This window comes from Fusarium musae, chromosome 3 (genome assembly GCF_019915245.1).
Source record: "Fusarium musae strain F31 chromosome 3, whole genome shotgun sequence".
NCBI classification, from domain to species: Eukaryota; Fungi; Ascomycota; class Sordariomycetes; order Hypocreales; family Nectriaceae; genus Fusarium; species Fusarium musae.
In genome coordinates this window covers 933,340-959,508 of record NC_058389.1, presented here as the reverse complement: position 1 = coordinate 959,508, position 26,169 = coordinate 933,340, and the positions used below count along the sequence as shown (strand labels likewise).

Sequence of the window (26,169 nt, the reverse complement as noted above, 5' to 3'; positions counted from 1 at the left end):
ACACTAAGGGGTTGATGAGTTTTCAAAACACCAAAGCACTGGCTGGTATCCCTCTAGTGTTTGAGATCGAGATATGAATACCAGGCGTATACAGTACCACCTATGACTTCTCCGTATATGGGTTGAATTGAGGGTATGCATAAATCTTGCCGGAACTCTTGAAGCTTTGCTGAAAATATTTGATTTTGTTTTGATATTGGAGAAGATTATAATCACCTTTACATATTAATCAACCAAGTAAAGAACGAAAGGCTCAACAGCTTAGCATATTCTGTAGGAGCCATGAAGTACCCTGGTGTCTAGTTCCATCTCATTGATTTAATGTATTCATTTATTAGACCTTAATAAAGGTAACGGCCTTCAATCTTTATCTTAATGCTATTCCAAGGTTTCAACCCATTTGCTTACCCTAGAACACATTATATGACAGCACCTTGTCAAAACTACCGGGACAAACTGTTACCTTGCTACTTCAAGCCTTAGTTACTCTACATAAATCGAAGCAATTCATTAATCGCAACACTTCGAGGGCGGTAATCGCGCATCTCGTTGGCATCAGTCGATCAGTGGGGAGATCACATGATCCCCACTTCCTAGCAGAAACCATAAAACCAATACGCTCAACAACCCCTCCTCAACACTCACTCGCCGGATCCCCATACATACACATCCACATCAAAATCAGCCAAGATGGTCTACACAATCGTTGTCCACCTCTACGCCAAAGACGACGAGGAGTCCCTCAAGAAGCTCACCGCCAAGCTCATCGAGGCTAGCCGCGTCTACTCCCAGGACAAGGAGACCCTCTCATGGCACGTCATGCAGTCCACCGCTGACCGACGGGCTTTCACCATTGTTGAGCGCTATGAGCAGGAGAGCGTAAGTAGCTTGTAAGTTGAAGTTGGGGATATGTGCTGATTGTGTTGCAGAGCCAGAAGTATCATCTCGAGAACCCTTACTGGAAGACTTTCGACCCTTACGTCATTCCCCTGCTGGAGAAGCCTATGGACTTGAGAAGATTTGAGGAGCTTGACACTAGCAAGGACGTTGAGGTTCCTCAATAAATGGAATCGAGTCAATTGAATACACATTGGGTTGCTAGAGCTAAAATTGAAGATCTTTAGTAGTATACCTAAGCTGTTACTACAGTATTATTACCAGCCTCATCCTGCCTTATGACTGAGTAGAGTTGCTTGATATTAATCATGGAACGCCCAAAGCCTCTAAAGTTGCTGCGGACACAGCAAAAGTCACTTGCTCGCCTTCAGAGCAGAGTACTTTGGCAATGGCCAGCCAGCCTTCTCCTCACTCGAGAACCTTGAAATAAGATAAGGAATTCTCAGAAGGCATACAAGCCAAACGATCCACTGAATAATCGTAACACCCAATTGAGTATCAGGTATAGCCCGCCGGATAAGCCCAATCTTGATATTCTGAACCTCGTCAACAAATGGCCGTAGCACTTTGTCGTAGTTCTCGAAAGCCACGGTCAAGTTCTCGGGGTTCTTCTGAATTTCACCCGCTAGCACATAGGCACCGATGAAACCAAGTGTAGTTCCCATGCCACTGAATGGAGAGGGACAATGAGCTGCGTCGCCTAGGAGGACCACGCGACCTTTATGCCAAGTATTTGTCTGAACTTGGACAACTTCTTGGGAGTAAAAGTTCGCGGTTGTCTTCATGCCCTCCAGGAATCGTTCTGTTTGCCATCCTGCACCGCGAAATCTCTGTGTCCAAAACTCTTTCTGCTGCTCAACTGAACCTCTATGAACACTGGAGATTTCAGGAGATCCATCTTTGAGAATGAGGTAGACCTGGGTCTCTGTTGAGTTGTGTGTTCGACGGAATATCATTCGGCCTCGTGAAGCTTGATATGTCCTGCGGATATTGCTATCCCCTTCTTCGCGTGGAATGAAATAATAAGCCATGTGGATACCGAGTTTCCGGTAAGGATCCGGAGCATCTGCTGGTGAAATGGCTTTTCGAATTCTGGAGCCCTGGCCATCTGCTCCAACAAGGATATCAAAGGTATCTGATGTCCCATCGGAGAAGTGCGCAAGTACGCTCTTCTCATCTTGCTCAAAATTCTCCACAGTTGTGTCGAAGATATACTTGACATCATCCTTCGTTATATCGTATAAAAGTCTCACAACATCTCCTCTCATGATTTCAAACTCGGAAGTTATGGACTGGGCGCCTTTGCCTGACGTATTGGCGAATACTGTTCCCAAGATCTTTCCATTTGAGTCGACGAACGCAACGCCTGCTTCGTCAACAAGCTTGGCACGTATCTCGTCTATAATTCCCATTACCTTGAGAGTCGCGATGCCTTGTTCCCTGAAGTCGATTTGTGCTCCAGTTGCGCGTAGGGCAGGAAAACGCTCGACGATGGTGACATGATGTCCGAGACGGGTGAGCCAGAAGGCCAAGGCTGGTCCGGCACAGCCGCCTCCACATATCAACACTTTCAAAGGTGCCATTGATGATTGGATTAGAAGTGAAGTTATTATGATGAATGCGCGAGTCTTTCTTTCTTTCTTTTCGCACTTTCAATAAGTGCAGGTTTGGTCTGTCAAGTATGAATTTGATAAAAGAGATAACACACGAGAATCAATGAAGAACAGTATAATATTTCCCTCGAGAATGAAGATTTTTTTTGGCTTTTTATAACCGCCTTTTTGACACGCAACGAATCCTTCAAAGACTCATTATACGCGATACCGCGGATATGCGGCATCGCCAAAGCACCCAATGACATCATAGACCGCAGCACCTCTAGGTCTTGATACAGCTGAAGTTAGCCCGAGCTTACTGCGCCAAAACTCTGAGACTGAGAAACTTTGCGATAATTGAACGGGTAAGTTACTCAGGCAGACTGAGTCACTTCATATCACACCACGATTGGGCAACTCTCTCTGACCGATAAACACAGCTTAGGTATACCAGTATGCCAAGCATCCATCACTTGCATTTCGGGCGTTGCACCCGAAAATCTTCATAAGCAGCCCGCGGCGGGTAACGGGTGCGGGTATATGCGGGGTTATTCGACCAGCCTCCAACTTTCGCAACAGCCTCTGAACCTTGAGTCCTTGACAGGACAGATACGCGACCTCCCTAGCCTTTCTTTATCGCCAGATCTATAGGTCGGTATGGATTCGAAAATCTGGCAACAAGTTGTCGCAGAGAAGCGACGGCAACGGACCCGTGCCATCTCTGCTTTTGTCACCAAGCACCTATCAGACAAAGGGGACCGCCAGGATGCATACAACGCCATTACCCAAGTCGATGATATCACTACTTTGGCCGATAGGATTCGGAGTGGAAAGCTCAGCAGTGAAGACGTTACCCTAGCTTATATCACACGGAAAGTCGATCATTGAACTCCGTGAGAGATATATACTAACATATCGTGTGACAGAGCCATTGAGGCGCATAAGAAGGTAGACCCTTATGACAATTTGGCAAGCTCTATATATAGGTAGCTAACATTATCAACAGACAAACTGGTGAGCCTCATTGTAATCTCTTACTGGCACAAAAGCCTGATCATTTACTAGCCTGACCGAAATCCTCTTCGATGATGCCCTGGAACAGGCCCAAGAGCTCGATGCGTATTATGCTAAAGAGAAAAAAACACAAGGACCCCTGCATGGCGTTCCAATAAGTCTGAAGGACCAGTTCAATGTCAAATGTCACGACACCACTCTTGGCTACACAAGCAAGGCCTTCAAACCAGCCAACGATGATGCTGTCCTAGTAAAGATCTTGAAAAAGCTGGGCGCCATCATTATTTGCAAGACCAATCTCCCACAAAGCATAATGGCGAGTCTGATAAAAGGCATAGTTTGAGCTTATACTAATCTTGAGAAGTGGGCTGAAACTGACAATCCTCTTTGGGGGTTGACTGAGAACCCGATCATTCTCGGATATACGCCTGGAGGATCCTCGGGCGGGGAGTCGGCTCTGATTTACTCTCATGGGAGTCTCGGAGGTTTTGGATCAGATTTGGGTGGTAGTATCCGTATGCCAGCTTCCATGATGGGTCTATATGGGTTCAAGCCAAGCGTACGTGGACTCACCACCTTCAGAATATCGCTGACGTGACGTAGAGCTCGAGATTACCATATGGAGGAGTGCCTGTCTCAACCGACGGACAAGAGCACGTCCCGTCTTCCATTGGCCCCTTGGCACGCTCCCTTTCGACCATTTACCATCTCACGAAAGAGATCACACTTCAGGAACCCTGGAAACAAGACTGTCGTTGCGTTCCCATCCCATGGCGCCAGTCTGAATATGACATGACCGTAAACAGCAAGCTAACGATCGGTGTCTTGTATGACGACGGCGTTGTGAAGCCGCATCCTAGTATCGTAAGGGTTCTCGCGCAAGCTGCAGCTGCTCTTGCAGCTGATGGTCATGAGCTTGTGATGTGGAAGCCCGACTTGCACGCTGAGTGCATAGAGGTTATGGATGCCTACTTCACAGTCGATGGAGGAGAAGACATTCGTCGTGATGTCGAGGCAGGAGGCGAGCCTTTTATCCCGAGCGTGGAGAGGCTTGTGAACAGGGGAAAGCCAATATCAGTGTTTGATTATTGGCAACTTAACAAACGGAAGCGAGAGCTCCAGCAGGCCTATTTGGAGAAGTGGAATAACACCCACTCTAAGAAGGGAAAGACTGTGGACGCAATTATAATGCCGGCTCTGCCACATGCGGCTGTCCCTCACAACACTGTCAAGTGGGTGGGATACACCAAAGTCTGGAATCTTTTGGATTATACGGCTTTAGTCATTCCGGGAGGAAAGGTTGAAGCTAGGGATCTTGACGCATTGTGGGATCATGAGCCGAGAAATGAGCTGGACGAATGGAACACCCGCCTTTGGGAGGATCATATGCAAGATATGGTCAAGCACCATCTCCCTGTGGATATACAGATCGTGGGGCGGGTTTTGGAGGAGGAAAAGGTTTTGGCTGTTGGCAAGGTGCTAGATGATTTGTTGCGTACTCATGTACTTGAGACATGAACTCTGTAAGATTCTTCAAAGCCAAAGCTTTCCAACTAGAAATAAAAAGAATGCGAGACTGGTTCCTGCAAGCCGTCTGAATTTCTTCCGAATAGACGCTTGCCTTTTGCTCCATCTCAGCCATCGTGCAGCTCAGTGATCAGTCCAACGAACACCACCAACACCGCAGCATAAGCCGCTGTACTCGACATAACATCCATCAAACTCGTAAGATATACCGCTGCCATCAATCCAAACACAGTAACAAACACCGTCGTCGAAACCAAAGCTGTGTAGAGAGTATTATGCAAGACCATCAGCCACATGGGGGCCATGAGAAATATCCCACCAACAGCCGCCACGGCAAGTCTTTGGTGGAGACCTACAGTCCAGTTCCGCTTATAGTTGTCTTGTCTTGTGTCTCGAACAGGTCTTGACTCTTCAGGTCCCTTTTGCCAATGTCCGATAGCAGGAAATATCGGTTGTCCCTCAAAACTGTTTATTTTGTCCCCAAGAATGGCTTCGATGAGTTTGCGATCTTGATACTTCTCGCCGCTCATGTAGAACGGATCTTCAGGTTGTAGACTTCGCTTTTCCATGTATTCATAATTTTGGAGTGCTTGTACTATAATTCGACATAAGCAGGGTTTCCGTCGACTCCTGAGCAAAATGACAGTTATCTTACTATACTCTTTAAGAGTGTCCTGCCATCCTTGAGGCTCACCCGCTTCGAATCTTAAAGACACTGCATGCTTGGCGAGTTTGGTGCGGAGTTGCTTCAACTGTATTCGCTGAAGGACAGCAAAGTTGATTCGAAAACTCTGGCTCATCCAGTCAGCATCGATCTCTCAAATAGCTGGAGGCTACTTTCGTACTTTGCCTAGTTCATTTGGGAGTTGTTATTGTCATTGGTGCCCTGAAAAACCTTGCGAAATGAGGTGGCCCAGCTCTCAATCCCCGAAATGTTGCTGATAATGATATCGATATCAAGGTCTATAATCCAACGAGCATCCCTAAAATCAACCTACACGCCTGGAACTGCAGTCTCCTCGTCTACCCGATTTGCGTCGTTGTCAGCGCCGAAGCAACCCATATTGGTGATTCGTACCACCCAGTTCGGATTTCGAGGAGTATGCAAATGGCAATGGATAAGATATCAGGTACTGGATTGAATGCAAAAATACCGAGTCACAGGATCAAGGCTCACATCAGGCTAGACTAGCCATACTAACATAGCCAGCTTTTTCTTTTTCGCTAGTTTCAGCCGCAGGTGTGTTACAGCGCATTCTCGTTATGCGTACTTGAGCATTATGGCTTAAAGCTGAACTTCAACTGGTCACAAAGTTACGCAGGACAGAACTGGAAGAGCTTGGGAGCCTCGAGTGAGTAGAAGGCATGGGTGGAAAAGAAAATAGGGAGAAATGGCCAGGCTAAAATTCCTAGGTTCAAATAAGCGACCTGCCCAAACACGTAGCTGTATACACATCCTTTACCATCAATCTCGAATGCTTCTGAACGATGAAGATCCTTGGGGGGGCTGTCCTTAGTCTGCTTGTTATCGGACGCCACAGGATGTCACCGCGGAGCGCTATCGAGGCTAGAACAAGATGAAAGCACCAACTTTGGCTTATGAGGAGAAATGCTAGTCCAGGGCGCTGGCGACCAGAGAGGCCGCAGACGGCTGAACGGCAACTATATATTTGATAAGAGGCGCAGCATTATTATTGCGGTCTTCTTATCTGTTCCCTCTTCTCTACTTGCATGCTCATTTATATATATGCACCTCAGTGACCTCGCTTTACCAACAAACAGCGAAATATCCGGACGAACAAGTTCAAATTCGTCACATTAAGGCCCAAACCATGAAATACGCCAAGTGGGCATACGCCAGGTGTATCGTGAGCCATGAGACGACCTTACCGTCAACACTAGCTCTCCAATTCTCACATACCAATTACGCCCAACTGTACTCTATGTCTTTGAGCAAGAGTATTCAGGACACAGATAGTTGTACCTTCATCTACGACCAAAAAAAGGCTATCAACCTGATCTTTACCATCTCGTGGACCAACGAAGGCGATAATTTCATCTTTCAAAATGAGGAGGACGCCAAATTCTGGGAGCGAATTGTTCGTCTATGCAGCACGGCATCGCCTCTGCAGAAGCGCATCAAAACAGAGTTAGAGGGGAAATTGTTTAAAGATGTGCTTGAAATTTCTGACCAAGAGTGGTCGGAAACACGGTGTAATGCTGTTGCTGCGCCCATTCCCCAGAATACTCCTCAGAACGCGCCTCCTGTTAGTGGTACCAACCTCCTATTAGTACCATGACCATTCCAGAAGAGGGGACTAAGATAAGGAGGAGTGTTTCTCGATTTGGATCTCGGTTCAGTATACGGGTTCGATTTCCGAAGTTTTCGAAGAAGAAAAAGAAGAAGAGACAGGATGAAGAGGTAGCAAAGAGAGCTGCTCCTGTTGCTTGAGCTTTGCAACGAAATTTGATTCTTATATAGTTCATGTTACCATATATGCGTAATCTTTGTCTCTATGATTTGGCCTTTAGTACAAGACCTGTCTTGGAGATTCGAGATGCCAAGGCCATGAGAGCACCCAGAAATATTGAAGAGCCAGCAAACATCTGAGGTCCAAGGTAACTACCGTTGCCAGCTTTGATAAGTTCACCGCAGATAAAAGGGCCAGTCAGATTTGCGATACTGACAATGCCCAGTATCATTCCAACTCTTGTGCCAGTTTTTCTCGGATCAGGTGCCATTTGTGTTGCAACAGCTGGAAACAGAGCTTGCAATGCTGCAGCGATGAAACCATAGATCACAGCGAAGACATAAAGCCCGACAGCTGTTTCTATAGCCGCCCAACAGTAGACCAACCCACTGGAAGCTATGCTCAGAGGAATGAGTATATTGAGGGGTCCTGTCCACTTATCGGCAATGATGTTTGGCATGATACGTCCAAATATTCCAACGCCGTTTAGAATCATGAGCAGGTAGATGGGCTCAGAGATACCCGCTCGATCGCGTGCAAAGGTTCCGAGATAGAAGAAGGCAAAGTAGAGGCCCCAAAAGTTTAGAAACATGCTCATCGTAAAGAAGATGAAGGGCAGTTCCCTGAAAGCAGTTGTATCGATCCATGGGCCGCTAGGATGAGGTGGTAGTCGAGGCTTGAGCCATATAAGACAAGGGATATATGTAGCAAACATAATGAAGCCCATACTTCTGAGAGTCCAGGGGAAGCCGACATTATCGTGGAATATGAGCCAGTTGATCAAGACTGGATAGACTAAGCCACCAACAGCTGCGCCAGCGGCCGCCAGTCCAACAGCAAAAGCCCTATACTTCTTGAAGTACTGTGACAATACGGCTAGGGCTGGACAGAACGTAAATCCATTGCCTATTCCGAGACAAACAGCTTGAGCGAGGAATATCTGCCAGAACGTCGTGCACAACGAAGTCATGAAGAGTCCAAGGACCTGCAGGAAGACACCAATCGGGAAGATAGTTCGAAAATGGCCGGCATCCGTCAGTCTTCCAGCTATGACTCCGACTGAGAATAGGAAAAACACTTGGACACTTCCTATCCAGGATATCGTGGATTGACTTTCTCCGAGGGTTTGGGTGTAGTATTGCTGGAAGATTCCGAAGCCATTTGCCACGCCCCAGGTGTTGAAGAACATGATATGGGCTAGAAGGCTATTGTGTTAAAACTGAAGTATATTTTCTAACCTTATAACTAACTTATAAACTTAATACCGCTACTACCTTCTAATTACCTTAAACCTTCTCTAGTTTAACCTTTATTTCTAGTAGTACTAATATATATATTATTAAGAAACTTTTTTTAAGTTAAGCTTTTTTTATATATTAGTATTTCTTAATAATTCTAATTACTATATATTATATTTATAAAAAGTCTCTTTTAGTAAATTACTATTTATATATTAAATATAAATATAATTTAAATATAGTTTCTTTAAAATAGCTTTTTAATTATTTTAATTTTCTTTTTATTTTTTAAATTATATAAAGAAAATAGTAATACTTTTTTTTATTAAGTAATATTAATAATACTTATAAGGAATTAAGCTATTATATAAGTAATAGTTTTATAGTTAAATAAAGTAAGCTAGATAAGGAATTTATTACTTAGCTAATTAAAGTCTTATATAAAGATATACCTTATAGTAGCTTTATAATTAAGTCTATTATAGCTATAATTATATTATAGGATTACTTTATATATTACTATAATAAAAAGTATAATAATAGCCTTATAAGTATAGTTATTAATATAGGTTTAGTTAAGATATTTTTAATAAAAAACTAGTTTTATTAATATAAGAGCTGCTATCTTAAAGATCTAAGGTATATATAATATTAAGCTAACCTTTCTTAATTAAAGGATTAAAGGTAACCTTTTATATACTTTTAAAGCTAGTTAAAAAGTTATTATTTAAGTTCTTATTATATTAGCTTTATATTATAGCTATTAGTTAGTTATTATAGTATTAATATCTAAGTTATAGGCTAGAAGTGTTATTTATAGTTAAGGCTTATGGCTGTAAGCTTATTCTAGTAGAGAGAACCTAGTAGGCTAGAAGGGCTTGTAGCTAAGCATAGAAGCCTCTGTCTGGCGGTTCATTATGTGTCGGTGCCTTTTCAGGTGAAGTTTATTGGATTTGGTTTTCGATATCAGCCAGTGTCTCGGCTGCAGACACCGAATCTCTGTCTTGGTTGAGTAACATGAGGAGACGATCAAACACCAACAAGTCGACGCTGACGATTCAACTGTCACTCTGACTCGAATTCCAAAGGTAAAAATACAGGGATAAGTTTATGGCAATTAAGATAAGTTTAGTTAGCATCCTCAAACTATCTACGTCAAGCTTCAATAGGTTGCGCCGTTGTTACCGCTATTCCCGAGATAGCCGACATACCCGCTCGGCCCGTAAGAACCGACCCTCGCAACTTCACTTCACATGCGTTCATCCCCTTACACATCACAATCCTTTCATTCATATTCCAATATCAAATATGTCCACTTCTCAGGGCCGTAAGCGCTCAAGACTCGCCTGTGAAACATGCCGGGATTTAAAACGGAAATGCGACGGCGCCCAGCCCTGCGGAGCCTGTGTCCGTTTTGAATACGAGTGCACCTACAAGACATCCTCCAACAAGAAAAGGAAGGCTCACGAGGCTTCTCTTCTTCCTTCACCCCCTGTTCACATTGAGAAAGATTCTAGACCTTCGAGGAGTGATCATGCTACGTCGCCAAGGCATTTACAATCGCTGGAGGCGAATTCTGGGGCTGCGTTTCTCAGAAGGTTGGCGTTGAGGTTGGATCCTAAGAATGCGCCCAGGATGCACACTTTTTCTTGGAATGCCTTTCTTGGAGCGCGGAAGTCTTCGCATGTTCCTGTTTCACGACCAATCACAGACCTACTATCCAAGGAAGATATGGAGAGCTTGAGTGCTGTCTACTTTCAAAAGATGGACCCAATTTATGGGTTCGTGGATAGGAATGATGTCTCGCAGACTATCCAAGGCAGGTGGTCTGGATATATATACGATCAGTCTCAAGATTCGATCTTGTGTGGCATAGCAGCGATCGGATGCTTGTTCTCACAAGTTGAACCACCGCCAGTGGAGCTTGACTTGATAGAAACAGCACGATTTATCCTTGAACAGAAGATGTCTGATGATCCATCGGCCGCTAGCGTTACCGGCTGGCTCCTTCGGGTGGTCTATCTGAGAATAGCCGGCACCCCACATACAGCGTGGATGGCGAGTTCAATTCTTATGCACATGCTTGAAGCAGCTGGCCTGCACTGTGAACCGTCTCAAGAATCAGTCCTTCCAGTGACAGAAGAAAAGGTTGATGCCGAACTTCGGAGACGACTCTTTGCTGTCGCCGAGCACCTCAACATATGGATTTCATTTGACATGGGCCGGTCTAGGACCATCCTGTGTAATTCAACACTGGAAATGCCTTGTTCGAGAGAAGGAGACTATACTCTTGAACTTATGGAGTTGCTCCCATACTCAACGGAGCTTGATCCGAATAAGACGCAAGACGTTTCCGAGCTTGAGACCTCGCTGTCAACTGTCTTGAGCCGAACTCATTCTGTTCCACCATCAATCATGGCACAAACAAACCTCGCTTTGTGTCTCTGTCGTCGGCTCCAGTCTATGAACACGACGTTCTCGGGAAGGGTTCTCGAACAGATCCTCTCTATCACGAAAACAGGCATCGAAGCAGCTCAAGCTATTCTGGATGCACGCTCACCATGGCATCACATGGCCAACGTGCCGTTTCAGATTATTTGTGTTTTACTTGCCATTGATACGGGTGAATCAATAGCTCAGCTCAAGGATGCTATGCAATGTCTTAGTAACGTTGCTACTGTGTACAATACCAATGCTACGAAAGAGGCTCTCAACACGGCTTCATTGCTTATACTGATGCAGCAGCGACGCAAGGAGAAGTGTGCATCGACCTTGAGTGATGTGCTGAAAACCTTTCCTATCGTTTCTCTTCCTGAGACCCGAGATGAGACTCCCGTTGCAGAGATGGATGATATGAGATGGCTGAATAATTTGGTTGGAGATCTTTCCAGTTTCGACTATGCTGATTTGGATCGATTTCTCTTCCCGAACATGTTTTAATCAGGGCAGACTTTCTGTCGTTATTCTGTGCAACATTATGATATCCATGTATTCTATAGTCTTACAAACCCCACAATGTGTAGTCTACTTCTTTCGGTACCACATCCTCGAAGGTCTTTGACTCTTGATCTTCCTCTTCAGCTGCAAGATACCATACAGCAGAGCCTCGGCAGTAGGCGGACAACCAGGAACATAGATATCGACCGGAACGATACGATCAACTCCCCTAACAACGCTATAGCTGTAGTAATAGTATCCTCCTCCATTGGCACAAGACCCCATGCTGATAACCCAACGCGGCTCAGGCATCTGATCGTAGAGTTGTCGCAATGCAGGACCCATTTTGTTTACGACAGTCCCTGCGACAATCATCACATCTGCCTGTCTAGGGGACGCACGGAAGAAGGTGCCGAGACGGTCTTGATCGTAGCGTGGCATCGAAACGTGCATCATTTCGACGCCGCAGCAAGCGAGAGCGAAGCTCAATGGCCAGAGGGAGCCAGTGCGGCCCCAATTGGCTAGCTTATCCAGAGTCGTGCTTTGTTACACTTCTTGTTAGCTTCTTGTCTCGTCGTGGCATGGGGTTGAGTACGTACAAGGCATACTCGACTAGGTTGTTTGGCTTAACATCGGTGAGCGAAGCTGGGTGCGCATCAGGTGCTACAACCTTAGTCGCCTTGGAGGAACCTTTTCGTATCTGATGCTCGAATCGGTTTTCAGTTATTCTATGAGCTTGTAGTGGGATCGTTGGAGTGGCTGTGATGGAGAGAGGCCGAGCTATAACTGAGTGATGGTGTAAGTCACGGTGTATAAGCTCTTTGGATTTATTACTCACATCTTGCTAATTGTAACCGTGTCATAGTGAATGATCTCGTACAAGTAAATAAATCCAATCTTTTAGGGATGAGAAAGACAAAATCAGTCGTGGTGCTGGCTATATATGACCTTTCCCCGGGGTCCAGGTCGGGACGGGAATTAACCACATAACTCCACTTATTACTTCTCACCTTCGGAAAATTCCCACATACATGACCTGACATCAGCCTCTTTCATCCACGTACCTCTAAGATGGCGACTCCAAATCAGGCCCCGAAATGTCCCATCTGTACCAAGCCTCTATCCACTCGCCAAAATGAATGTCCATTCTGTCAAAAGTCCTTCCGCAGAGCTGATGTCGCTCGTCGGCATGCACGCTCTTGCAACGCCCGACAAGGTCGACCTCTTCCACCACAAGCCAAACCAGGCAGAAAGCTTCGAGCTTGCGATAGCTGCTCACGAGTAAAGACATCTTGTAACTCGGAACTTCCTTGTCAACGGTGCTCGGCTCGTGGCATTGACTGCGTATACAGCTCACTATGTCATGATCCTAAGCATCGAGCAACCTCCAAACCGGGGGAAGTGTCCGATGATGACAATCCCAGCTTTTCTTTTCTGTTACAGGCCAGCAATCCGACACAGATTTCCATGGATGCTATAGTCGCTCGAGAGCCTGAAAGAACAACAGAGATGCCTGCTTGGAAGCAACGTGAGACTGTCGGTTGGAGCCCAGGAACGGTCGATCCAGGTTTTCTTCTCTTTGATCTACCGGACATGCTTCTAGATGAACCCCGGGACTATGGAGATACCGAATATAACCCGTTGCAATTCTCTGGCATATTTGGTCATTCTACCGAGCCGGCCGATGCTCTCTCGATGCAGATAGTCGCTCTGTCAAACATCCTTCAAGAATTAACTACCAACAAGCCTCATCTCAAACACGGACTTGACAAGAGTTGTCAACGAGGGTTCTTTACCACGTCTCATTTTCAACACGTCTTGGTCTTCGTCTTTCGCCGGAGACACTACCATCAAGACACGATACATTGGCCAACATTTGATCCAGAAAGAGTTTCACTCCACTTGCTCCTAGCTGTGGTGTTGACCGGAACTGTTTATCTCCGGTGTCTTAATCAGTCTTCTCCCTCATACATCAATACATCGCTGCTGGAATTGGCAGAAAAGTATGTGTACAAGGAGCTCAAAGATTTATCAAGTCAAGGTGTCAGCCCAGTTACTTCACGACACATGCTTGAAATATGTCAGGCTGCAGTACTGATGAACACTCTTGAGGGCAGTGCAAACCACATCGAATCTCGCCGAAGAATAGCGAGCAAAAGAATACCAACACTGGTCGGGGTGTTGAGAAAAGCAAAGATGATGAGTCTCAAACACGAGCCCGGCAAAAGCTGGGAGGATTTCGTTCACCGAGAAACGTGTATAAGGGTCGCTACATGGACTTTTATGAATGATTCACTATTGGGGCTCTTCTGTAACCACCCACCTATTATAACATCGAAGGAGATGACTGGAGACCTGCCATGTCCGACTGGTATATGGGAGGCAGATTCAAGCGTGGCTTTTCAAGAAAGGTCACAGCATGGATTATCAAGGTCTTATCCTTCAAGCTGCAGTGAAGCAATAGCAGGATTGCTTGCTGAAGACTGGACGCCTGCTACTAGAGATTCTTTTGGAAAACTAGACCATTCTGATCTTTTTTATCTCTCTTCAGGTACGTCACATCCGAGGACAGTCAATAAATGGCAAGTACTAATGTTTGCCAGGCCTTGGGCGTCACGTATTTCATTATCGTACATCAGCAGTATCATCACGCGAACACTCCAAAGTGTTGCTACGTGCATTGGATAGATGGGACTCTCTTTGGACGGGTGCTTACAGACGTATTTCAAAGGATGAAAGGAAGTGGCTCGGGATAAAGAAGCATACTGCCGAAGTCATGGCTTTGTCCAGGCGGACCATTGAGATCATTCAATCTGGTGAAGTCAAGGATTCGGCTTATCTTCAGGACATTGGAACTTACGACACGACTGTCTTTTATGAATTCGTTCAGAAGTTTGGACAGACAAGCCTTGATACAATGAAGAAAGGCTGACTTGACGGCTGCCTCCCAATATTACACTTACACTTACATCAATTCTGCTCGGGAACACCGGATTATCATCAACTCGTCCCCCCAGGAACCAGGCGATGATCCAACCATTCATCGCCACAGAGCGACAACTCGTGATGTTTATATCCGCCCAGCCCCCGCCATCGGAGATGCACTGAAAACTCTAGTGCGCCAAGTCCTGGGCGCAAGCACGGATGCCTGATCTTGGCTGAATGCTAAAATTCAGGCCGCCAATTTTTTATCATGCTTCTAGAATGCTGCAAGCAATAACAATTGCACATTGCACATTGCACAGCCTCAGACTGTCACTCGAGCATCATGCGGGGGCACTGTGGCTATGGCGGAGATCCAATGCATTAGATAACGCACTAGAGAGGAAGGTCTCGTTGGAAGTACCTATGGAACGTTTGTCAAGGTTGTGAGTTCAAGGCATACAGATCGGGGACTTCCAAATCGTGCAAGACCACGTGGTGGTCAATACGCATCGCCGCATCTGAAGTTTATTCTCTTGCGGGATTCCGTCTCAGTCTCTGTCAATTGTCCAGCATCTATACGACTAAATCGGACCTAGATGAATTTACGGCTCAGCTTCAGCCACATCTCTAATAAAAGATGTCTTCAGGAATGAAACATCTTCTAAGCTTTGATTTAAACGAAAGCTTTGACAGTCACAAGCGGACTTTTGGCGTATTGGGTTGTCGTAGCGAAATGTCTCGTTCGAATGGCTCAAGTAAATCTGCCTCAGTGACAGCCTTGATCCACACTAAACAAGGATGCACACCAATGATAAATGCAATTGCCTGCATGTTGCGGCGCTGCAAGCTTAACCCCGACAAGCTTATACGCCCATGTCAACTCCAGGGTCCTTTATGTCACAGACCCACGATCATCGGCTCAATCATCCTTGAAACAGTGGTCAATTGGCAGCGACATTACCACTGAAACCCAACAAATTATTGACCGGCATCAACGTTGGAGAGATTTGCTGTTTCGCTAAATGAAAGCTTGTGTTTGCATTAAGGCTGAGCCAAGGCATTCGGACCCCCATTCCATTTCTTTGTCTGTTGATGCGCGCCTCTGTAATGCAGCAAACCACCACAAACACGCTCCAAAGTAATTACACCGCTGTGAATGGTTCCTCTGGCTAAGCCACTTTGGTAGAGCTGCTTTTTGTCTCCGCCAAAAACAACAAAAGTCAAAGCACTTTTTTGGCAGGAGCTAACTCAATCTGTTTTCAGAGATTGGCTTCTTTTCAGCTCGTGGGAGCTAAGCAAACGCCAAAGACCAGTGCTCTTTCGCTCCCTACAGTGAATCACCTCCTTACACTACGTTAGATTATAAAGAACACAACTCTTCCTGCCTTGGCAATTTCCTTCTTCTCAATTAATCAAGTCAGTCATCACCTCGAAGGAGCTGCCTGCCAAACCCGGTCGCTCAGTGCAGTGACCTCATCCACAGGCCAGCCAAGACCGCTTGTTCTTGCTGTTTAGCGGTCGATCGTCGCCCCCAATCCTTCTGGAAAGAGCGACATCATTATTTCTGTTTACCTCATTCGCCCCTTGAACCTCATCATAGAAGATCAACCCCGTGATCTTCTCTCGTTGTTGCCTCCGTCACAGCCTCTGAACCCAGAAGAGAAAGCACGCCTTGTGGATCCTTGCAATTACCCCCGTCATCAATTCAGTCTTACCTACGGAGTAGGTACCCTTCCTGAATTCGGATTTCGGGTATTAAACCTTGGACTGCCCACTTCAGACTCTTCCATCAACTTACATCCCCCAAACACAAACTGACGACTTTCTTGGTTTCCATCGTCAGTTTGGCATCTTCTATTCCGATATCATTTGGTCTTTCACTTAAATCTGGTTTCCAATCCACAATCCGCACTTCTTTGTTTCACCTCGCCTACACCTACCTGCATCCTTTCGTCATACCAAGACAACTTGGCCCACAATGAGACCAGACTTCGCAGTCGTGCTATTCACACTCCTCACGTCGACGATCGCGTCGGCCACCGATGCACCCCGTCGCATAGAACGCAGCGACATAGAGGGCCCCGAGTCTGGGAAAGCCCCTTGTTATGGGCAAGGCTGTTGTTATAGGCAAGACTGCTCTAAACACCCGCTTTACAAGCGCCGTGGCGGCGGCGGTGGTGGAGGCCGCGGAGGTTCCAGCGGCGGAGGTTCAAGAGGATCATCTGGCAGCGGCAGCAGAGGTGGGAGTTCCCGTGGAAGCAGTGGAAGCGGCAGCAGTCGCGGAAGCAGCAGTAGTGGTAGTGGTTCAAGAGGCTCATCATCTCGTCCAGGTTCCTCATCAGGCAGCGGTGGCTCCCGCAGCTCCGGCGGCGGCGGCTCTCGCGGCGTGGGTCCGCAGCCCAGCTTCGCGGGCGGCCGATACTACCCCGGTGGTTCTTCAAAACCTTACAGGTCCGGCGTCTCAAGTCCCGGAAGAATTGCCCCCTTCGCTCTAGGTGGTGCAGCTCTGGCATTCTGGCCTGGCGTTTGGCTCTACGGTGCATACATGTATCCTTACTCGCATCCCTACCATTACCACAACGACACCAGCGATGAGGATGAAGAGCGCGACGTCCTCTGTGGATGCTCGCGATATGAGTATTGTGCGTGCGACGACAACAACAGCACCCAATACTTCGACGAACTCATCGGAAACGGAAGCTACGACGCACTTAACAAGTCCATCGTCAATGTTGCAGAGGTCAACGGCACAATGACAATCCTCATCAACGGAACTCTGCCCAACGACACAGCCCTCCCCGACGAGGATGCATCAGAGAATGGAGCATTGTCAAGACGGCAATTCCCATCATTCCACCATGCTGATAATGTCGGCAAGGGTATCATGGGGATGATCATCGCGGCAATAGTAATGAGTGCCATCTAGTGGTTGCTCTTCATAGTCTTGATTGTTGGTTCAGCGATAGTTGCTGTCAAGAGTTACAGAAACCGCCGAAACCGCCCAAACCAGGTTGCGCAAGTCTAATGAGTTTATGGATTTCACGGTGTTATTGATGGCGTTAATACCCAACTGGGAGGATTCCTCTGCTGTTAGAGAGTGGCACTATTGACTTCAAAATCCTTTGTACTTATTATTGTTATTGAAGCATTCAGTATTCGTCATGCATTACACGACGAACGGAACTTGTTAGAAATACACTGTATCCTTTTCTCAACACATAAGTCCCATCAATGGCGTACTATTCATGACTACATCAACGGGCCTCAGTGCAAAACGTCCGCAGCATTAATAGAGGAAAACAATCAAGGCAGACTCCATCTCCTCATATCATCTTGCGCAAGCTTACATCACTGTCCAACTCAATTGCTCTCGATACACTTATGGTGCCACGATTTACAGACCGGTGTTTCCAAAACTTGGTCGTCGTTGAGATAAACGATTGGGGGCCAAAAATATTATGCTTATGTTGTGTAGGGTTTGTTCCATGCAATGCCGCCCTGTCATGATACTCCCAATCAGGAATCCGCCGAGCTTTTGCGTCATTTGGGATTATCCATCGAATCATGTTGCAACTTCTGGTATTATAGAGGGTTGATCTTAGTGATGATTGTGTACTATGGAGGGTAGATTTCGCTACATAAGCATGTTTTCGTATGGGCGCTGTGTATGACCGAATTGAGCTGTGTTTTTGGGGATCTTTTGAAGCGAGCGAAATGGGAAATGTAATTTGAAAATTACAATGACAGCTCATGGCGCTTATATGCAGGTCGGGAGAGTCCATGTATGCTTGACCGGATTGAAGGGAGGTGTTGAGATGGTGGGCGCAGTTGCAGGTTGCTCAATCACAGCGCATTACCAGATTTCTTATCCTGATTTGCTACCTCAACGCCTTAACACTAGTACAGCTAGTATCATGAGAGATATGATAGATGATTCTCTCCAATATTGATGGAGTAGTAACCTGCCTTCATCCGTCATTCCCTGCCGATGGAGTCGCCGTGACGACGCCAGCCTCTGCAACACTCTCTGTTATGCTCAACGGAAATGAGACTCCCACAGGCCACATATAAGCCATGAAATCTTAAATTTTAACCCCACGTTGATGGTAAGATAACTTGAACCTAGATCCTTTGAGCATCAAGGAGGAGAAGAAGAAGAAGAAGAAGAAGATAGGCACAAGGACAGGATAGACTGAAGCAAACTTTGGTACATAGGTGCTTAGTAGGTCTTTAAACCAGTTATGCTTTGCCCGCTTGGTAAGTGTCAGAAGCTTTCTGGCTCTCTAAGGTCCTTTCGATAGACTGTGCTGTTGGCAATACATGTAACACTTGAGAATCGTGATGCATCAAAGTGGTGTTTCGGCTACCCGGAACAGCAAGAGGCGGAACAATGGTCCGTTTCATTCGGGACAAAAGAAACTGGCATATACTTCATGGATAACTTCCATATAGCCTCTTTGTATGGACGTATATCATCTTCAAGAAGTAGCTTTACCATCATCTTGGCCAGCTATGACTGAGTCAATAGGTTGATGCAAATATTTCCTCCAGCCGAGCGAAGAAGACAAGTAAACTCGAACACAACGACCTCTATATTAACTAACATCTAATAAACGGTCTAAGGCGATGCCTGTGTCGCAGTGTCGAGCGCTCCTTGCACTGGGTACCGCCTCTTTCGACTGTTCCTTCAAATTGCACGTCAAATGAGCTTTGGATGTCGATAAACGTACTTCAGCGCCGAGAGGAACAGTAATGACATCCCAAGAAAGGGCGCTATATCCACGTAGAGTTAAGAAAAGATATGAAGCCTAGGCTAAAAGGCAATCGCTGTGTACGGTTCTGGTGTTCTTCTATTCCACCCACGATTCCTCCGTCCTTTAAAGCGGAGGAGGCAGGCGATAGATGGTCTGTTGATACCTGCATGGCCTTGAGCATAATGACGAACTTTACTCCCATTCTTTACCCGCGGCTGGGACATCTAACACTTATATCTCCTACCAATAAATAATGTTACGAGTAAGTTAAAGGTCATGAACTATAATTTTATGCTCCACCTGTCAATGAGTCGAGCGTATGGCCATGACCCTCCTGGCATTGAGCATACTCGTGAGCTAGCTGTACTCTGAATCGACTCATTTAGGTACCATAACACCACATGCTTTTTATAACTACTACGGAGTAGATGAATACGTATTTAGACATTAATTTCCTGGCTCCACCTCATATATGCAAGTTCGAAGGTCTAAGATACCAGTATGAGTTTGTGATTCACTCTTCTCAATTCCCGATCGTTCTATAAATTCGGACTTTGCTTCCACGTAACTTTATTCTTTCAACACACCACATCAACTTTAATTAAAAGCAGCCACTGGTACATATATTTACGATATTGGATTTGATCTAATGCAACTATCTTTTGCTCCTCGGCGACTCCCTTGTAAGTCCCATGTTCGTTTGCCGGTAACATTTCCTTACATGGATATCAGGTCATTGGGTTTCAGCTTCAATTTTTACTCAACAACTCAAAAGCTACTTAGAGAGGCGGGTAATGGTAGTGACAGCACCGGCTGTGAGGCTTGTACAATAACAAGGTGAGTTTCTATTGACATTCACACGTTAATTGTTCCTTGTCGCGACAATGGTGTTGCAGTGGGGACCTGCACGCCACTCTACGCCGCCCCACCTCGAAATCCAAGCACTGGCCTTTCAGCATCCTCCATCCCATCTTGACGTTGATTGGCTGACTCTGCGCTCATTCTCAGGCTCCCGGGCATCTTTCATAGAGGAGAACGCAACCGTGAACAACTCAGCTCAACGCAAACACGAATTCCCTCCTTTCAATCATCACACGACAGCCACGACTTGCCGAGCGACGGCCGACCACCAGCGACGCGATAAAATTATGATATAAGAATAACGACAGTTCCGCGGCCTCTTAGTGATCTGATTTCACGATTGCGACACCGCGATCATGGCTGAGGAGAACGATTTCTCGTCCTTTGACGAGAACGCCTGGAAGGCCCAGGATGCCGCCGACGATCGAGAAATCGCGAAACTACTAGGAGATTCGCAAAACAACGGAGGCGGCATCATTCTCGACAATGCCGAATTCGATCAGTCTGGCAAGGCGGACGATGCAGAGGATTACGAAGATATCAGTGACGATGATTTACCAGACGAGGAGGAGCCCAGCGCTGGCGTTTCTATGGAGATGCCTGGCCTCACGGACGATGGCGGAACCAGTCATGATGCCGACGACCTTTTCGGAGAGGGATCTTCTCCAGATCCAATTCTAGGCCCCTCTTCCCCAGCACCTCAGATTCGCGATGCCGATACCACCGACGATACCCAACCTCTCGATGCGAGTCTAAGCTTTCCTGGCATCAACTTCGATCCCGAGCCACATCTCGATAATCAGGATCATGACATTCCCGCACCCGCTGAGACCGTCGAGGACCTCCTAAAAGCTACATGGCCTGCTTTCAAGAAAGGGCACATCTTGACATGGAGCGAACTCCTGCCAGCCAAGAAGGCCACTTGGAAGGAGAAGAAACCCGTCAAAAAGCCCAAGCAGCTCGTCACCAGCAAACTTACACTCGAACTCGCTCCCGATCAAGAGAAGCTGTTCCGTATCCCAGGCACTGCAACCATCACCCGCAAACCTAGGCAGGGCGAGGAGAGAGGTCTAGTGTACTGTGGCATGGACCAGGAAGATCAAGCCGAAGATAATGTCCAGTTTGACCTCGATCAAGAATCCGATTCCGAAACGGTTGCTGGCTTCACCCTACGTGATATTGAGCTTGCCTGCGAAGATTGGGGTGCCAGCATTGAGGCTATCGAAGCTGATTTCAAGGCCCGACAAGCCGCCGAGCAGCAGGAACAGCAAGCACGGAAGCGCGTGTTTGAAGAGCAAGATGACGAATGGGATGCTGAGTTCTTGATGGACCTTGGCGACGAAGGACCACCGCGACCGAAGAAACGCAAGACAATCAAGCTTGGTCTACCAGAGATTCCCCGATATGCTGCCCCCTCCTTCGACAACTTTGAAGACGCCACACGCAGAGGTGCCAAGAGGGTGCAACTGGATATGAGCGATCCTTACCTCCTTATCGAAACTCAAGAAACTCAACGAAATGCAAAGCGACCCCGCACAGACAACAAACTAAAGCGCATGGCAAACGGCAACCTCGGCCGCGATGTCTCCAATCGTTTCAACATCTCGAACGACGAGGCATACGAGGCTTTGAAGGAAAACCACCAAAGCAAGGTCCGTGCTACACTCGGCAACATATCTGTCGAGCACAGTATGCCCGCTATCAAGCTCTCATGGCCGTACTACAAGGTTAAGCTCGGTGGTACGACAGATGAGTATCATCGCCCTCGTTTCAGGTACAAGAAGTTTGCTGGTCATATCATCAAATTTGACAAGCCTGCACACCAGAAGCGAAAGCAGATGAAGGGCAAAGCGCACGAAGTCTTCCTCAAGTCCAAGGATTTGAGTATTAACGACAACTCAACGGCTGTTCTCTACGAGTACTGTGAGCAGCGTCCACGAGTGCTCAGCAGCTTCGGTATGGGGAACCGCTTGATTAACTACTATCGCCGGAAAGACACAAACGAAGATGAGCAACTCCCGAAACAAGAACTTGGAGAGTACCGCATGCTTCTTCCTGAAGATCGATCCCCCTTCTCCCTTTTCGGCACTGTTGACCCTGGTGAGACTGTGCCAACATTGCACAACGAAATGTACCGAGCTCCAGTCTTCAAGCATAACCCAAGGGGTAGTGATTTCTTGGTTGTGCGCAGCACTACTGGCGAACATGGTTCAAGGTGGTATCTGCACAAGATCGATCATCTTTATGTCGTCGGTCAACAATTCCCTTCTGTCGAGGTTCCAGGACCACACAGTCGCAAGGTCACGAACGCCTCGAAGAACAGGATGAAGATGCTCGCATTTCGCATGATAAGACATAGCGATACCGACAACTGTCAACTGTCCGACATCACCAAGCATATTGCAGACTCAACTGATACCCAAAATCGCCAAAAACTCAAAGAATTTCTGCAGTACGACAGGGAGAGCGGCGAGAAGGGCATGTGGCGACTGAAACCTGGCGAAATACTGCCTGATGAGAGCACGATCCGATCCATGATCAAGCCGGAAGAGGTTTGTCTACTTGATGCTATGCAACTTGGTATCAAGGAGCTTGAGGACGCCGGATACGACCCTCGAAATGCTTCCCTTGAGGAAGATGTTCAGAACAACGACGCAGATGGGGACGACGACGAGGTCGAGGATGAAGGCAGCAAGATCACCAAGGGCGCCAAAAAGCAGCAAGAGAAGCAAGAAGAAACTCTCGCGGACAAGATGGCCCCATGGAAGACAACCAAGGCCTTCATCGATGCATGTGCCCAAAAGGCCATGCTTCAACTTCATGGTGAAGGAGACCCAACAGGCCATGGTCTTGGCTTCTCCTTCATTCGAACCTCCATGAAGGGCGGATATATCGAGGCAGTTCAGGGACCGCTTGCTACATCTGCAGATGCTATGGAGCGTGAAAAGCGAGCTAATGGTGGCCACGCCTATAATGTCAAAAAGCAGCAAGCAATGTACGAGGAAGGTATTCGAGAAATTTGGGAGAAGCAAAAGTCTACACTCTCAGATGGTCAAGAGCATGACGACAAAGATGTTGCAGTAACAGAAGATGAAGATGACAGATTCAACGTTCAGTCAGCAATGACTCCAGCCCAGTTCGACGACGGTACCAGCCAAATTAGTGGTTTGACTTCGGCAAGTCGACAGCAACGACGCGCTATTCGCATAACCCGAGAGATCCGAATGCCCGATGGCAGCATGCAAGACCGAGTCGAAGTCGTTCACGATCCGGTTGTGATTTCGCAGTATATGAAGCGGCGAACAGAGGCGGATCTTGAGATGAGAGAGTACGTGCACCCACCCAACTCGTGCCAGGCAGTTCAGCAACCACAGAGCAGGGGAGTCGTGACAAGAAAACGTCGACGAACTTACGGAGTCGGCACCCCTGGCTCAAGAAATGACATTACTGGACTGGAGTTTAGAGCACCGGCTTACGTGTATCTTTCAACAGCATCTACAGCTCCCGTCCTACAGGCAATGCCGACCATGACCGTCTTGCAGGCATTAGGTATGTCTTCTCGAGTCGCAATGTGATAATCGATACTAACAGTGGCACAGAATCAAGAAGGAGCTCGAACGACTCGAGAAGAACAAAGCTCGACGACAGGCTCGGGAGCAACAAAAAGAGCTCCACCAAAAGGCCAGCACAGGAGATGCTGGGTCACCCAGTGTCAATGGCGATAAAGTCCCAACTGGAACAACCCGCAAGTGTGCCAATTGTGGCCAAGTCGGCCACATCAAGACAAACAAGAAGTATGAGCCCCCATTCTCCATCATCACTTCCCTTTGTTTCTCCCCCTCCCCCTATGTCGTTCAATTGGTGTGCACCTCTAGAGGCCGACAACGCGAAGCGCAGTCGCTCGCGCAAGTCCCAATTGCAAATTGCCATGGAGCAATGCGACAAAAGCAAGGCACGAGATGCCAAAAGGCGTGCTGAAGAAAAGGCTCGCGAGGACAAGGCCATCGCTCTTCAACTACAAAAGGAGCGGCGAGCGGCAGAGAAAGAAGCAGAACGCAAGCGGAAAGATGAGGAGGCCAAGCGGCAGCAAGAAGAGCGTGAAGCCAAAGCTCGGCAAGTTCAAAAGCAACGAGCCGCCAAAGCCAAAGAACAGGCCGAGCAGAAGAGAGTCAAAGATGAACTCAAGCGCCGCATCCAAGAGCAAAAAGCCTACGAGCAAGAGATTGCGCGTGCGCAACGTGAAGCTGAGCGCATCCGCAACGCTTGGAAAGTGCCCAAATGGCGATCTGGAGGTGCATGGCGTTGAGAAGACCAATTCGTGCAACGACTACCACATCACATACAGCATTTCTTTTGTGATTGACACGTCTTTTCAAAACTCTTTACTAACTTGTTGCTCAAAGGTTATGTCCACTGCTTAATGGCACGATGAAAGCGGACAATGGCGCTGCTGAGCACGGAGGCTTTGGTAACTACAATGCTCCAGGAGGCGCCGCTGGATCGCCCAGTTAGAACCCGATTACTGCTTTTATTCAAGGAGCTTGATCTCGATCAGCCAAACAACTACGACCTCGAGTTTTGAGAATGGTTGGCTGATATGGCTTCATTGTCAGCATGAAGGAAAGTGATGTCATTAATATTCTTGGTTTTAAATGACTTCAAAAAGGCTTGGGGGAAGGAATTGAGCTGTACATTACATTACGGAAGCTCTGATACCCCCTCACGAAACCAGAGGTGGATGGCATTGAAATGGAGTTTGGGATCCTTGTTGCTTCACGGAAAAGGCTGGTATGGCAACAGGAAAGATATTGCATTTACTTAGGCTGCGTTCGACAGTTCTTCTGACAAAATGCTATTAATAACATCATTTGAAACATTAACTTTGTTCCTGTTTGTTTGCCGAACTTCATGATGCTACGTACGCTTGACAAGGCGGATAGCCATTGCCGGACAACCCTAGACGAAGCAGAGGTAGGGAGAGTCTACTAACTCTGCAACTAGCATCCTTGACAATGATGTGACAAGAAGTGATCCGAGTATCCATGGAGTCGCATGCGGTGAAGATGTCTAAAATACGTAGGTGATGAGTTGTTGGTGGTGCAGTTGACCTCTCACGTCTCAGAAGCGGGCAAATTTCGAGATGCACATTTAGCCCCCATTATAGTGTCTCCACTGATAAACTGGGTTAATCTCCTGACAAGCTGGGCTAATTGGCCCGCATGGTTGATGCATGACCTGGTCCCGGGTGTGAGGCTGCTATGCATAATTGTATTTTTAGAAGCTGGAAAATGACGGTTGGGAACTAGGGTCTCTGGCATATGTCATGAGGGGACGGGGACGGGGACGGGGACGGGGACGGGACAGGGAGTTAGAGGAGATAAGCTATAGCTTTACCGATGTCAGTAGCTTCACGGACGTGTTCAACGAGTCTATCTATACTGACTCAACTCGTTAGATTCATGATTGGTGCCGGTCGAGAGGACATAGCTTGAAGCTTAAGGCCACTCGTGGGAGAGAACAGACCATGATCATCGACGCAAGGGCAAACTTCGAGCTAAGAGACACAGCACCAAAAATCTGTGGTGGGAATACGAAAGCCGTTGCAGCGGAATGGGTGGGAACGAAAGAGGCTCAGCTTCCTTTCCTGTCTGTCAAGATGCATGAAACACAGGAAGCGATATCCGGAAGAGTTGCTTTAGCCTCGTTTGCGCTAGTTGATGTGTTGTTTCCGTTGACTTGAACCAGGATATGGCCTGGGCTTTTGTGGTTTCAAGACGATAAGAGCTGTATTGAGAGGTTGGTGGTTGATGTGAGAGCTTCTTAGTTGTTCGAGAAAAGACTTGTTGGACTCGAGACTCTTCCGTCTACCAAGAGCCCATGGCTATATTATGCCTGATATACCTTCAACTGCACTGTACAAGATAGACATAGACAGGCCCCAGGTAGAGAG

The 26,169-nt window shown here is 47.0% G+C and overlaps 8 protein-coding genes across 8 annotated transcripts; 5 read left to right on the top strand and 3 right to left on the bottom strand.

Annotated features, from left to right (window-relative positions):
* Positions 1-690: 690 nt before the first annotated feature.
* J7337_003776 (uncharacterized protein) lies at positions 691-1,064 on the top strand (the record flags this gene model as incomplete). Its single annotated transcript, XM_044821486.1, has 2 exons — positions 691-879; positions 930-1,064. The coding sequence occupies 2 exons, from the start codon at positions 691-693 to the stop codon at positions 1,062-1,064; spliced, it is 324 nt and encodes a 107-aa protein (XP_044682819.1).
* Positions 1,065-1,250: 186 nt separating this feature from the next.
* On the bottom strand, positions 1,251-2,480 carry J7337_003775 (uncharacterized protein; the record flags this gene model as incomplete). The annotated part of the gene is made up of 1 exon (XM_044821485.1): positions 1,251-2,480. One exon carries the CDS (start codon positions 2,478-2,480, stop codon positions 1,251-1,253), a length of 1,230 nt encoding a protein of 409 aa, XP_044682818.1.
* A 1,818-nt stretch (positions 2,481-4,298) lies between these two features.
* Positions 4,299-5,024, top strand: J7337_003774 (uncharacterized protein; the record flags this gene model as incomplete). Its single annotated transcript, XM_044821484.1, has 1 exon — positions 4,299-5,024. The coding sequence occupies one exon, from the start codon at positions 4,299-4,301 to the stop codon at positions 5,022-5,024; it is 726 nt and encodes a 241-aa protein (XP_044682817.1).
* Positions 5,025-7,547: 2,523 nt separating this feature from the next.
* On the bottom strand, positions 7,548-8,693 carry J7337_003773 (uncharacterized protein; the record flags this gene model as incomplete). Its single annotated transcript, XM_044821483.1, has 1 exon — positions 7,548-8,693. The coding sequence occupies one exon, from the start codon at positions 8,691-8,693 to the stop codon at positions 7,548-7,550; it is 1,146 nt and encodes a 381-aa protein (XP_044682816.1).
* A 2,104-nt stretch (positions 8,694-10,797) lies between these two features.
* On the top strand, positions 10,798-11,682 carry RDR1 (multidrug resistance protein; the record flags this gene model as incomplete). The annotated part of the gene is made up of 1 exon (XM_044821482.1): positions 10,798-11,682. The coding sequence occupies one exon, from the start codon at positions 10,798-10,800 to the stop codon at positions 11,680-11,682; it is 885 nt and encodes a 294-aa protein (XP_044682815.1).
* Positions 11,683-11,766: 84 nt separating this feature from the next.
* On the bottom strand, positions 11,767-12,542 carry J7337_003771 (uncharacterized protein; the record flags this gene model as incomplete). The annotated part of the gene is made up of 3 exons (XM_044821481.1): positions 11,767-12,220; positions 12,279-12,459; positions 12,518-12,542. The coding sequence occupies 3 exons, from the start codon at positions 12,540-12,542 to the stop codon at positions 11,767-11,769; spliced, it is 660 nt and encodes a 219-aa protein (XP_044682814.1).
* Positions 12,543-16,582: 4,040 nt separating this feature from the next.
* Positions 16,583-17,530, top strand: J7337_003770 (uncharacterized protein; the record flags this gene model as incomplete). The annotated part of the gene is made up of 1 exon (XM_044821480.1): positions 16,583-17,530. One exon carries the CDS (start codon positions 16,583-16,585, stop codon positions 17,528-17,530), a length of 948 nt encoding a protein of 315 aa, XP_044682813.1.
* A 3,045-nt stretch (positions 17,531-20,575) lies between these two features.
* On the top strand, positions 20,576-24,525 carry J7337_003769 (uncharacterized protein; the record flags this gene model as incomplete). Its single annotated transcript, XM_044821479.1, has 4 exons — positions 20,576-23,635; positions 23,683-23,768; positions 23,819-24,013; positions 24,117-24,525. 4 exons carry the CDS (start codon positions 20,576-20,578, stop codon positions 24,523-24,525), a joined length of 3,750 nt encoding a protein of 1,249 aa, XP_044682812.1.
* Positions 24,526-26,169: the final 1,644 nt, after the last annotated feature.